At 52.9% G+C, this 13,392-nt stretch overlaps 1 protein-coding gene across 3 annotated transcripts; it reads left to right on the forward strand.

Annotated features, from left to right (window-relative positions):
• Window positions 1–3,554: 3,554 nt before the first annotated feature.
• Window positions 3,555–11,915, forward strand: C1QTNF6 (C1q and TNF related 6). Of its 3 annotated transcripts, none has more exons than XM_040544854.1 (3): window positions 3,555–3,688; window positions 7,386–7,623; window positions 8,757–11,915. In XM_040544854.1, exons 2-3 carry the CDS (start codon window positions 7,392–7,394, stop codon window positions 9,302–9,304), a joined length of 780 nt encoding a protein of 259 aa, XP_040400788.1. In that variant the 5' UTR covers window positions 3,555–3,688; window positions 7,386–7,391; the 3' UTR covers window positions 9,305–11,915. The 3 variants fall into 3 exon arrangements, with proteins under 3 accessions (XP_040400788.1, XP_040400791.1, XP_040400789.1); XM_040544857.1 differs by lacking the exon at window positions 3,555–3,688 and adding an exon at window positions 3,814–3,901; XM_040544855.1 differs by lacking the exon at window positions 3,555–3,688 and adding an exon at window positions 6,415–6,536.
• The last annotated feature ends 1,477 nt before the right edge of the window (window positions 11,916–13,392 follow it).

Below are 13,392 nucleotides of genomic sequence, written 5' to 3' on the forward strand. Positions count from 1 at the left end.
GTTCTCCTGAGGACAGCACGGCTGGCTCTGGGCAACCCAAAGGCCACAAGGACAGCGTGCAGCGGCTCAGTGAAATTCTGGCCGTGTGCTGGGGGGGGCATTTGTTCCAGTCAGATGTGGAAATGGATTTTTCTATTCTGGGTGCGGAGGCATGGAGATAAGGGCTCCATCTCTGCGCCGCACAAAGGGTTTTATTCTCATCACGTAGAGATGGGAGCTGCAAGACTAGAAAAGGCCGCAGTGATTTCAGCAGTGTTGTGCAATGTCTCTTCCCAGCAAGTGTTTGATCACAGACAGGGTGTGAGAGATGTGGGGAGCCCATCCTGCTGGCTGCCGAGAGCTCATACGCACACATTAGAGTGCAGAGGAGCAGACACAGAGGCATATGCATGCGATGCATATGCATATATGTAAATGAGTGTTTATGTGACTGCGTGGATATGTGTGACCATGTGAATGTATATATATATATATTCATGTCTGTGGGTGCTTTTAATTCACGCATATCTGTGAGTGCATGAGAGCATACGTGGCCACCACAAGGATGCACGCACGCCTAGACACGTGTGTAACTCCTGTACGTCTCAGCCCAAGCGTGTTCGCGAGAAGACAGCACATCCACACCCCCACAGCCCAGGCAGAGCCTAAAACTGCGAGCTGACAACATGATGGTGCAAATGACCCGCCCCCACACACACACACACCCAAGCACATTTCTGCCACCCCAATATCTGCACTGGGCAGCTTCGGACTCCCTCCCTTTGACCCCTTCTGCTCTGCAGTGGGTTTGCTAGAGAGAAGCTGGAAGGGCAGGAAACAGTGGTAGGGGAGGGGGTCCTGCAGCGAGGGGACGTCTCCAGGCTGTTAGTAACGCAGCCCACACTTTAATGTCATTTGAAGCTGTTGTTAGGGAGCCGGTGTATTTGTAATCAGCAGGGTAATGCAGTAGCTCAGCACAGACAAATGCAAAACTGTCCTGGCTGCTTTCTGCGTCAGTTGCTGCACAGGACCCTGGAAAAACAGGGTGTGGGGAGGGGGATGAAGCAGTTAACCTGTTGTCAAAATAGGAGAGCCAGCAGTTAAAAGAGGCAGGGAGATCAAGAAAGGGAAGCCCCCCTGAAAAGAAGATGCTCCTGGCTCTCCTGAGGATGCAACAGAGAACTGAAATGCTTTCTCTGCTCAAATGAGTGGAAAATATGCAAATATTTGCTCATGAAAACTTGGTGTTCTTTGCCTTCCCAAGCATAAAATATGCAAACGCCACGCAGCGCACAGCCGGCTCGCTCAGATCTCACACTCAGCACGTCATGCGCACACACACACACACACACACACACATACACACGGCATGTCCATGCAGCCAGCTGTGGCACATCCCTCTGTACACCACAAACAGGGATGTGTGGGAAGGAGATCTATGTGCTTTGAGTCACATACAGCACTGCCGTTTCATCTCTGCTCTGTCACTGTTCCCTGCAGCGGTCTTTAAGCTAAGCTGGCAGAGGGGACAGAGGGACGTGTGCCAGCACCCAGCCTGCTGCCACCCACAGGGATGCTGTCCCTGGCCACCTCCTGCTGCACAAAGCACGGTGCTTTGCTGCATAGGTATCGAACAATACTCGTGCCCTTGCCCTTTGCCTGGAGGCCAGAGTGATGACCGTGCTCGTGGTGGACCAAATGCCTGCAGAATGTGGCAAGAATCTGTTTGACCAGGCTTAGGACCCAGTTCAGGATGGTGGGACCTCTTTGTTTCAGCCCCCCTGGTGTCAGGATGGTTGCAGCTGGAAATATCCATTGCAGACCCGGGAGTTTCTGTGACCTCTTAAACACCAGCTTCCCACCTCTTGACACAGTGCTTGTTTCTCTGGTGAGAAAGCTCATGGGCACCTCTGGAGAAAATCTTCTTGACCTAACCACCGTTCACCTTTCAAAGCACTGCTTGTGAGATATGAGATGCCCCCAGTAGTGAGCTACTGTTAATAGCTGCCCGCTGTCCCCAGGAGAGGGCTAGGGGCGTGTGTAGGATGGTTCAATACAAGAGTAGAAGCTCCTGGGTCTAGATCAGAGTGGATGGGGAAAAGAGGAGCCATTGATGAAGCAAGAGGGACTCTAAAGAAGGGTCACAGAAGAAGAAGGGAGCAGACTTGGATGAAGATTATTTTTAAGAACTGGTTCAAACAGACTGTAGCATCCCCTGGTATCTCCCACCAAGCCAAGGTATAGGGTCTAGATGCTCACATGGCTGTGAAGTCTCATTGCCTGCAGTAAGGTTAGCGCTTGTAGTCCCGTGCCAGAAAGCTGACAGGGTGGAAACTGGCAGCTTCTTTTCTCAGTGGACTCACATGCAGCATGCAGGTGGGGTCAGAGGATGGGAGACTCGAGTCGGAGAAGCCACCTGTGGGGAGAAGGCAGCCTGGATGATGCACCTTGAGCTGCAGCACATCTCCAGCTGATGCAGGGTGCCAGCAGGTCCCAGATATCCCGTTCAGATGTGCTTGGCAGGCGTGGTACTGAGATGAGCTGTGGGGGCAGCAGGAGGTGAGAGACGAGCACATGCATCCATCGTTCATGCTCAGTGCTGGAGACTGCCAGCTCCAGCAAGAGTTTTGCTCTAGCTGTGAGTACAGGTGAATGGCTCTTCCAGCTGCTCCACGTGGCGTTTAAGCAATGCACAGTAAAAAAGGAAAAAAAAAAAAAAAAAAGGAAAGAAAAAAAAAAGTAAGAACTCAAAAAAAAAAAAAAGTATCAGCTTTGCCAGGCTTTGTTCCGTGTGAGAAAAGCCAGGCTGCCACGCTGACAGAGCAGGCCACAGAAGAAATCACTGCTGGCAGAAGTGCCCTCAAACGCTGCAGCAGGCTGCGTAAAGCCAAGGAACGTGTCATTCCTCGCTGATCCAGGCCCCGCTCGGGCAGCAGCTATGAGGGAAATGTAGCCACGCAGCTGACTTGCAACAAGCCTGCACATCCTCAGCTGTCCCCCCGCCAGCAGTTTCACGCAGCGTTGGTGCTCCTGGGTAGCAGGGACTGGCTGCTGCACAAGTCCGAGGGCTGGAAAAGATTTGTCTTCCCACCCCTCTCTGCAATCTGGCCTGGGACGACCAGCCATCCCGAAAACAGAGCTGGGATGTGTCAGAGGGACTGCTGCTGTCACAGGGTGACTTGGGGCACCCCAAAGCATGGAAAGTCACTGCCACCTTTCCGTACCCCACGCGTCCTCCTCCCCATCTGCAGGCGCTGAGGAAGAGCGAGACCAAGAGTGAGGCCAGGGCCGGGCAGTGATGAAGAGGAGGAGAGTCCCCAGCCCCGGCTCCTTGAGGCACGTGCGACCTCCCTCCCCGAGGGTGGCGAAGGCAGCAGCCAGGAGCGTGAACTTTGCTTCCAGAAGGAATCAGCTGTTGCGCTGAGCAAAGCGCGGGGCGGGTGGAAGGAGGCAGGGAGCTCGAGCCAAGCCTGACACGGGGCAGCGCAGGGGGGAGGCACTCACCAAGGCCTCCGAGGCAGGATGGAAAGGACGGTAATTACATAAGAGCACTTGGCGAGCATCTGGCTGGAGTCAGCTGGGCCCCGCCAGCCCTCCCTCCCTCCTTCCCTTCCTCCCTCCCTCCCTCCCTCCCTCCCCGCGCTGCTAACCAGGAGCAGCTGAGGATAACACAAAACCCAGCACGGGACCCCTCCGGAGGGGTGCGGAGGTAAGAGCTCCTCTGCTTCCCCTTCCTGCTTGCGCTGCTCTGGGAGAGTGGGGGGAGAGGGCTGGGGAACGGGAAAGGTGCCCTGGTCCAGGAGAAGCAGCCAGGAAGGGGAAGGGAAGGGGCTGCTCCTCTGCCTCATGGTGTGGATGGACACAGAAGGTGCCTTTGCTGCGGAGGGAAAGCTTGGGTTTTGCCGATGGAAGAGCCGCAGGGGTGGGTTTGTGGTGGATTCCTGCATGGGTAGCAGGGCAGGGGGTCCACGTGTGCGGGAGGAGCTGAGCTGCACACAGGGAGTGTGGAGGGGGGGGAGACACCAAGGGGTTTCCTTCCTTCTGTATCTGTGGCAGACAGGGTTAATAGGATGCACGGAGTCGCTGGGGGAGATCCAGGCTTTATCTCCTACACTCTCCTTTGAGGGGAGGGCTTCAGGAGAAGGAAGGAAACGCAGGAGGAGGAAGCAGCTGCTTTTGAGCAGGGATTGCTGTTGTCCAATCTGGCCAGAGCTTCCTTGGGCTGCCTCCAAGGCAGTGTGCAACAAGGGAGAGAGAGGCTGGTTGAGCACACAGGGTGCCTTCAGGCTTGGGTTACGCTGAGAAGTGTGGCTGGCACGGAGACAGTGGATAGAGCTCTCGAAACCCATCATATGAGCACGCAGCCATGAGAGCCAAGACCTCCTGTGAAAGTGGCTGCACTGGCAAAACACTGCTGGCACAGCCCCTTCCCTTCAGGGAGCAGGGCAATATTTCTCTGGCAAAGGTGTTTTTACTGGCACAAGTTGCTGCCCAGCAGGGCAATGCCACCAGAGCAAGTCTTTGCTGGCTCCCTGAGTGTCCCTGTTCAGCTTGGACAAGACATGGGGTACAAGGTCCTGCTCACCATCCACTGCTGCTCTTCCAGACAGATGAGAAAAAGGCAAGAGCCCAGCCAGTGAGGTCCTTCATGGAGAATATTTGCTTGGTTGTGAGCAGCACCTCATGTGTGTGGATGGAGAGGTAGGAGGGAAATGAAGGCAACCGCTTTCGCGCTGCCTGTTCCCCTAAAAATGTGGAGGAGGTCAGATACAAGGCAGACAGCTGCAAGAAGAGGTAATGTCATGCTTGGAAATAAGACCTGGGAGAATGAGGCACTGCAAGCTTTGATGAACAGAGAGGAAGTTTGCCTTCAGTGTCAGAGCCTCCAAGTTTTCTTGCACCCCAGAAAATGTATAGGCTAGCAGCAATAGTACTGTCAGCTGCGGAAATCCCCAGCAGCAGTGGGCAGAAAATACAACTCATCACACAGTGAACTGCTTCTGTAAGCTGGCGAGGCTCCATCAGCAAGCAGCATCGCTCTGCCCCTTCCCCTCTTCCCCCTCTCATTCTCCAGAAGGGGAAACCGGTGCACAGGCAGAGGTGGGAGGCTCGGTGCTGGGAGCTCGCGAGCACAGCAGTGAGCTTCTCAGGCCCCCTCTGGCCGCGGCTGGAGGCATGTTGGCTCCGTGTTCATTGAGCTACAGGCTGACAGGCAGCCCGAGAATATCTCCAGCCCTCCCAGCCCCCTCCCTCCCTTCCCCCTGGCTTGCAGCACATATTTTCCCAGACTTTTCCGCTTGCTTCTCCAGTGGTGCTGGGGTCCTGCCAAGCACCAGCCACTCTCTGGGAAGCAGGGCCTCCCATTCCCAAACCGAACAACTGGGAGAAGGAAAAACAAAAACATAATAAAATAAATAAATAAAAATCCAAGCACGCGTAGGCATGCACAAAACCCTTCTCCACTCAGAAGCCTAGAAGTCTTCTCCAGCTTCCCTTGGAAACTGTGCAGTGGTGACTTGGCACTTTTGACCCCCGCAGAAAGAACTGTTGCTCACCCTCCCTTCTGCCTTCCAAGGATGCACATGTGCACCTGCACGGGGTATAGGTTCCCAAATCCAGTTTTGCCACAGAACCGCTAAAATCTCCTTCCGCCCCCCCAAAATGGCCCTCACCCCAGCTCGCAGTGCAGCCACGTGGTGCTCACCCCAAGGGCACAAGAGGATCAGCTCAGCACCAGGCTCGGGGCAAAGACCGTCACCAGGCTTTTCTGCAGAGCCTCAGCTTTTGCTGGCAGCAGAGGTGCTGAGCTTTGGGCCAGCACACCCCTCCCGTGTGAACTTCTTTGCCCGGGACATGACCGGTGTTTGACACGCGCCCGAGCGCAAGGCTTGGGGCTCTGCCCGGGGAAGGAGGGTGACCAGAGAGGGAAAAAGCCAGTGCCTCTCCCATTTGGCAGATGGGCCTGCTGGAAATAGAGTGGATGGAGTGAGAGGCTGCGGTGACACCCAGAAAGAAACAGTACAGGAGAGAATGGAAGAAGAAGGGGAAGTCTGGGGACAATCAGTGGGAGAGAGAATGGGCAGCCAGGTGAAGGGCTGGTTCATGGGGCAAGGGGCTAACCCAGGGGACCGGCAGAGGGGGGAATCCTGCACCATCCCACCACAAGATGCTCAGGATGACACAGTGCCCTGCTGCCTTCCCACCCTTTCCAGAGGGTGCAACCCATTCTGCCTGCAATTCACAGATCAGGCTAGGCTCTTTGGAAGGAAAAAGGCAGAGAGAATAAAAAGTGAAAAGAAACCACCTAGCAAAGAGTTAAGAAGCACTGAAACCTAAGCTGGTTTGCAATGGAGGGCGCCCAAAGCCAGGGAGGAGAAGGGAGGGAGAGGAGAGGGGAGGGAGCAGGTCCAAGCCCGGGCTGTGCACCCTGCCAGTGCTGAGCAGAGCCGCTGCCAAGCCGGCTCCTGGAGCCATGGGCCCGGGGGCCAGCGCTGCGTGTGGAGAGAAGGCAGCGAGCAGGGGCTGGGGAGCGCAGAGGGGAGCCCTCAGCCTCCAGGTTGAGCTGTGCTGGGGTGCAGGCTGAGGCAAGGCGGGCAGAGGCTGGGAGAGGGGGTTTCTGAGCATGTTTGCATGTCTGTCTTTTGCACACACACTTCTCTGCGGGTTGCCTGCTCTGCTCTTTGCTTCCTTCCCCCTCTCCAGGGGAGCAGCTCCTCTCTGGACCTGCTGCAAAGGCCTGCGGCTCTGAGGAGTCAGCCAGCCCTTTGGGCAAGGCACTGGGCTTCGGCTCTCCTCCTGTGATAGAAAGGGGAGCTTGGTGGAGGGCCCTAGGAACACAGAGGGATGGGATTTGGTGGTGGGGAAGGGATGGGGCTGGAGATAAGTTCCCAGCCCACCGGTGAAGGGGTCTCTCTGCAGGGACATGTGGGTCTGGCTCCAGCTGGGGCATTGGGTTATAACACCTCTGAATGGCTGATACCTGGCAGCTGGAGGTCTGGAGAACTTCTTTACAGCCTTCCCCACAGATTCAGCACCTTACTAGAGCTTTTGCTGAAGGAGATCTGTGGTTTGCCATGTCTCCTTCCTCTATCCCTGCCTGGCGGCAGAGTCTTTGAGTGGCTCCAGTGGTTTGCCTCGAGACAGGCTTTGAGGGTGAAGCCTTCTTCCACTCTCCATCGGTCTGGGTTGAAGGGCGTGGGGCATCCTCTTGGGCCATGTGGTTGCTACTCAGATTGCAGCCTTGAACCTCCAGGGACATCAAGCATGTAACACCCTCCAAGAGACAATACCAGTTTGTCCCTCCACTGGCTCCAGCCACCAGTATCACTTTCTTGGTGATATCTGCTCCATCCCTCGTGTTCTCCCTTTCTTATGCCTCACTCCAGCCCTTCCTCATATCTTCCCAGGTCACCATGGACATAATTTACCTGCGCACACCCCTGGCCTTCCTTCTCCTCCCTCTTGTTGTCCTTGGGGCACCCACTGATGAACCCAGCCTCACAGAACCTGCCCCTGGTGCTTGCAGGCGCTGCTGTGACCCGCTGGACTCTTCCACGGATGCCTCACCTCACCCTCCCAGCCACCGCCACCTGCCCTACCCAATGCCAGAGGTGCGTCCCTATATCAACATCACCATACTGAAGGGTAAGTGCCCATCTTGGTCCCTGGGGTGCCAAGGCATGCGTGGGGCCAGCTTGTTCCACCCTGCTGTGGCTGGCTTGGCTAGGGGGAAAAGGCTCCCTGTTTTAGATCAGCTCCTCCCTCCAGGGCTCCCCTTCGAGCCTTTGCTGTGGGCAAAAGCCTGTTCCCAGCTGGATCCTGCTCCACTCATTGTTGCTCTGCGGTTCCCCTGGACTGGCTGGGCAGATGTCCTCCCTCCCCTGCCCAGCCTGGAAATAGCTGCAGCCCATCAAAGCTCACAAGTGTGTCCAGGGGCAGATATAGGTCTGGACTAGAGTGGGGTGTTGCAGGGAAATCTGTGCACCAGCAATTTTGCAAAACCACACAGGGGAGGGACAGGAGGAAGGGAACAAGGCACAAATTTGGAATGCTGGCACTTTTGGTGGAAGCTGACCTGTGTCTTCCCTCTACACACAAAGTAAGTCCTGGTGCTGTTCTCTCAATGTATTAATGCCTGCACAAGCTTGTCACAGGCCATGCATGAACCCCAGGGTAGTACTGCAGTTTTAATTACACAGGATGCCCAGATATTGCTATTATCCTCACAGTATCAGTCCTCTAAACTTTACTGCACCACCCACCAAGTTCACCTTGGATCTTTTCCTTCCAGCCCCACTTCTTGCCCCTCTGTAGTCATACTCTCTGACAGGCATCAGAATTTCATCCCTTTCTCCAGCCTGCAGCAAGAACAGTGTTCGCACTACACGGATAACTGGGTCCCGGGAGATGTGTGTAGGAGGGGCAGGGACTGTGGTGTGGGTAAAAGAGCATGGAGGATGAAGAAGAGGTCAAGAGCCCCAGCAGCACTTTGCACTGCTGTGCTCCATCTTGGGCTGGAGTCTCCTAGGGACAGATCCTAATACCTCCAGCAAGGCCATATCAGGTGGTTAGTAAGGAAAGAGACCCCAGTCACACCCATAGCTCTGCTGGCTCCTTTTCCATAAAGCACAATGATATGGTGACCCTCAGGAACATTCCTTCTTCCAGCATTGCCCCATCCTCGAGCAGTCCTGTTTCCTCATTGGTTTTTCTCACTGCCACTTCCACCTCTCCCTCTGGTATCACACAGGGGTTGTGTTCTCTGCTTCCTCTTGTAGGAGAGAAAGGAGACCGGGGAGAGCCTGGGATGCCAGGGAAATGGGGCAAAGAAGGGCCACGAGGAGAGAGAGGTGCCCAGGGCCAGAAAGGCAGCAAAGGACAGATGGGCACAGCAGGGGACTCCTGCAAGCACCAGTACGCTGCGTTCTCCGTTGGTCGCAAGAAAGCCCTGCACAGCAGCGAGGGCTTCCAGGTCTTGATCTTCGACACTGTCTTCGTCAACCTCTACAGCCACTTTGACATGTTCAATGGCAAGTTCTACTGCTCTGTAGGTGGCCTGTACTATTTCAGCCTCAATGTCCACACCTGGAACTTCAAGGAGACCTACATGCACATCATGCACAATGAAGAAGAGGCAGTCATCTTGTACGCCCAACCCAGTGACCGCAGCATCATGCAGAGCCAGAGCCTCATGCTGGAGCTTCAGGAAAATGATGAGGTCTGGGTGAGGCTCTACAAGCGGGAGCGGGAGAATGCCATTTACAGTGATGATGTCGATGTGTACATCACCTTCAACGGGTACCTGGTCAAGCCCAGCCTTGACTAATTGCCTCTCTTCCTTCCCAAGGCCTCTCTGGCCTTCTTCTTCTTCCTCTCTCTCTCTTTACCGCCCGCAACCACTGCAAATCACTTGGAAATGAGCCTGTCAAGTCTCAGGCATTGAGTGTGAAACTTGCCACACTGTCTCCCACCTCACACTCTCTCGCAGCCAGGCCTGTATCTGTGCATTTACAGTGGGACACTACCATCTCTCACCCCTCACCTTATGACCCCAGCTTAAGTTAATGGCTTGTTCTAAATCTGCCAGTGGGATGTGGCTGGCATTTAGGGTCCTAGAGTTAAAGCTAAGATGTTGCCTCTGGGAACGTGTCCCTCCTTGGGACTTCCTACACGAAAGGCTCCCATAGAAAGGGCTAAAAAGTTCCCACTGCCCAGGTGCATCCTGGCTTCTCTCTATCCTGACTAGATATGCCAGTTTTACAGCCTGAAACATGGCCCTAATGTCAGCATTCACACCCGTAGTGTGTTGAGTAGACTGGGGTCTGCTGGTCTCCTGTAGCACAAGGAAGATGTAGGAGCGGTGAGAGAAGATACTGTCTTTCCAAAAAGAAGTCTGTTGGCCTTCCAAAGTATGTCATTGACTTTCTGTAGACGCAATTTTGGGTCACAGAGCCCTCAGGTTATGGCCCTAGCTTCAGGGCCCCGTGGCCCTTCCCCAGTGTAGGCTGGCTGTAAAATGGTGGCCTGGTGGGACAGTCCTCCGCTGTGTCACCCCTAGCTCTTTGAAGAGAAAGGGGCCAGACACATCCAGATGCTTCAGAGTCATTTGCCATTGAAGCAGGAGAGCCCACCACTCTGTTCCCACTGGGGATCACAAGCACAGAACGAGAGAGAGAGAGAACCCTGCCAAAACTCCCTCCCAAACCCCTGCTCGGTCTCAGTTCTCCAGCTCTGGGAAGCCAAGACCAGTCCAGACAGTGTTTTCCCTTCCCCAGGTGCAGACTGAACCTGATTCTGCTCACTTCTGCAGCAGGGGTGCTCCCATGGCCCTGGCTCCTGCATGTCATTATGTCAGTCCTCCTGAAGGTGGTTCTCTCACATTGGCGTTGAGGGACTGCTGTTTCAGGGCCTGAGCTGCACGCTGCAAGACCAATTGCAGTTAAACCATGGTTCCAAACCTGGGCGGGTTGGCACCTCTTTGCCTCTCTGTTGGAAAAGAACTAGAGGCAAAGCAGTGGCGTGAAAGGAGGCGAGACTTCAGCACCTTGTCCCAGTATTAAAAGCCTCCCTGCCACATGTTCTGTGCCCTTTTCTGGCAATCTCATTAGAGCAACTAAGAAAAACATGTGGCTAAAACAAACCCTCACTTGTCAGGTTGGATATGTTGCAGTTGGAAAGGATGCCAGAGGTAGGATTTTCTACTACCATTTGTTCTGGCCTCACTCACATCCTGCTCGGGGTGTGATGGTTTTTGGGGGGGGTCGGGTGAGACTGACTCAGCACTTTGGGAAAATCACTTCCATGAGTTTTGATGCTGCCACAAATTGCAGTGCCAAAAGTTGTCTTTTTTTTTATATATTATTATTATTTGAGTCTCAGGACAGGACAAGCAGGAGAAACTATTTCTCCTCTGCCCATCGCTGATAATGAAGTCTTCTGACTTATGCTTCCATGGCCTTATGGTTAGCCATGGTCTCTGTCTATGGCACCTGTGACTACCAGAGCTCTCCGTTAGGAGATACAAAACAAATTATTATATTAGGACTCGGTCAGGTACACTCAGCCCAGGATGGCAAAGGTACAGGGTCACAGGCTAAATATTAAAAAATCACTTGAGAGAATTGCAGGACATTTTCTCTCTTGCCCTGCTTACTTACCCTCCCTGCTTTGCTAAGGAAGCTGTGCAGACTGGAATGAGTTTTAGGCACTTTCTGCCCCTGATCCTCCCCACTGCTGTCACTGAGGCAATGTGTATAAAAATGTGGTTTCGCTGAGGCAAAGCCAGGTCTTTCCCAGGGAACCACGTGATGATGGGATCATGGGAACGGAAGGAAACCGAGTTTCTTCCTTTCCCTTAGCAGGTCAGTGTGTGAAACTGCTCAGAGACAGGATTCCAGGCAGTGGCGAAGAAGCAACATGCTGGAGGTGATGCTCAGGACTGAATCCCTTTCTCTCTTCCTAAGCCACAGGCTGCAAACCCAGATATTGTGTATTTAGAGTGCCCCGTGTCTCCCTGAAGAGAAGCAAGCCTCTATAACACTGAATATCTCCAGAAACAAGCTTCTTTCTTCCTCCTTTTCTGTATTTTTTGTTTGTTTTTGTTTTTTACTTACAGTGACAGGTCTCATGTCTACCCATGAGCATCCAGATGGTGCCTAATGCATGTGGTAGAGGAGGGCAGGGGGACCAAAGGGTATGTTTAACAGGCTTCTTGGTGCTAAACAAGATGGCAATCCCTTGGTGCTAAATCAGATTTCAGGAGTCTTGGGTGCTTTCTGGAAGGTGTAATAGGCTGAGTTGTAATGTACTGTGGAATTAATGGTGCTTTATGTTACAAAAACAAACTCCAAGAACTTTTGTGTGTGTGTATATATATATATATATATATATATATATAAATTCTGTGGTATTAAACTTTTTTCCCTGGTTGTTTTGCATTTAGATCTATTTTTCCTTCCCAGCCTATTCCTTCTAGCTCTGTTTATGGCTGAATAGTGCAATGAAAAAGATATTAACCTGTAACAAACAGGTACAACCACTAACTCAGCTCTGAAACTTCCCTAGGAAATCCACGGCAATCCTTGTCTGTTTCCTTAAAGACATTTGCTACATTGATACTTTCAATTATGACACCTCTCTTCCCTCTCCTTGTAAACTTTTAAGCAAATTCAGGGAAGAATGCTTTGGAAGTTACCAAAAAGGAAGGCAGCACAATGTCGGATTGATCTTCAAGTACTTAACTAATTCTACCGAGGAAGGCTGGGCTAAGGCCAGACTTCTCCTTAGGGGGATCAGGTCCTTTAAATTGTGAAATTTTTGGCAGATCCTTCTATCAAGTACTTAGTAAGCATAAGTGAGTTTTCCCTGTGGTGGTTGTGTTTTCTGTGCCAAGAGGTAAAAGCCAGGAAGTGCAGACATGGGGGACATCAAATTGTTGCCTAGACACTCATGCTTGCTAACAATGGGGCAGGGGGTAGTTCCAAATTCAAGCTGGGTACATGTTTTGGAAGACCTGGGTGTGATGGCAAAAGCTTGAGGTTCAAGTCAGATATGCAAAGACAAGTGACAATTACACATAAACTTGGGGAAAATGGTGAGCATTGAGGGTTGGTGGGAGTGAAGACTTCAAGGCCTGAGTGGGAGATCTGGGAGGGTTAGAGTCCCAAGGGCAGGGAGGATGCTTATTGGAGGTCTCCATGAAGGTGGAAGAGGTAAGTGGGGTTTTGTTTAGGGTCCTTGGGGTTTGGACTAAGCGGATGAGCACTCCTAATGAGGTGGAGGAATGGACAAGAAAACAGGAGCAGATGCCTATATAGGACCTTTTATTTTGAGTCTCATTCATCTTCAAATAGCTTCTCCTGTGGTTTGACATGTACCAGACGGTTCATTTGGCAAGCGGTGGAAAACATAACCATGTGCATCCTTACAGGCCTCTTTAGTCCTGTGTCAGGCCCAGAGCTAGGGCTATATATATCTTAGTAAATGTGGTGATCTGTTATATCTGAGACCAGCCCTCTGCAGGTTTTTTATTTGCTTCTGAGGAAGCAGTTAGAAATGCATCCTCAGGAAGTTCCGGGGCTGTATTTGTGCATGTTTCTGGCCCCTTGAGGTGAGATGCTGGTAGATTGGAGGTGCCTCTGTCACTCTTACAAAAGCTGAGGAGTGAAGGAGGGAGGAGCGGAAATGTGTAGCCAGACCTTCTAGAAACGTTTCCTGTGATTCAGTCCTTCAGCCTGTCCACTTGGAGAGGAACGTGCTACCTCACACCTAGTCTGTTTGGCCCAATCCCTTGGGGCTAAGATGCATACATCACTGGCAGGGTCTGTAGCCAGTGCCACCCATAGCACCATAGATGTCTGGCTGGGGAGATAACATGGATGAGGCTCAGCTCAGGCAACGTGGACCCTGCAGTGC

Source organism: Cygnus olor, chromosome 1, assembly GCF_009769625.2.
Source record: "Cygnus olor isolate bCygOlo1 chromosome 1, bCygOlo1.pri.v2, whole genome shotgun sequence".
Taxonomy (NCBI): Eukaryota; Metazoa; Chordata; class Aves; order Anseriformes; family Anatidae; genus Cygnus; species Cygnus olor.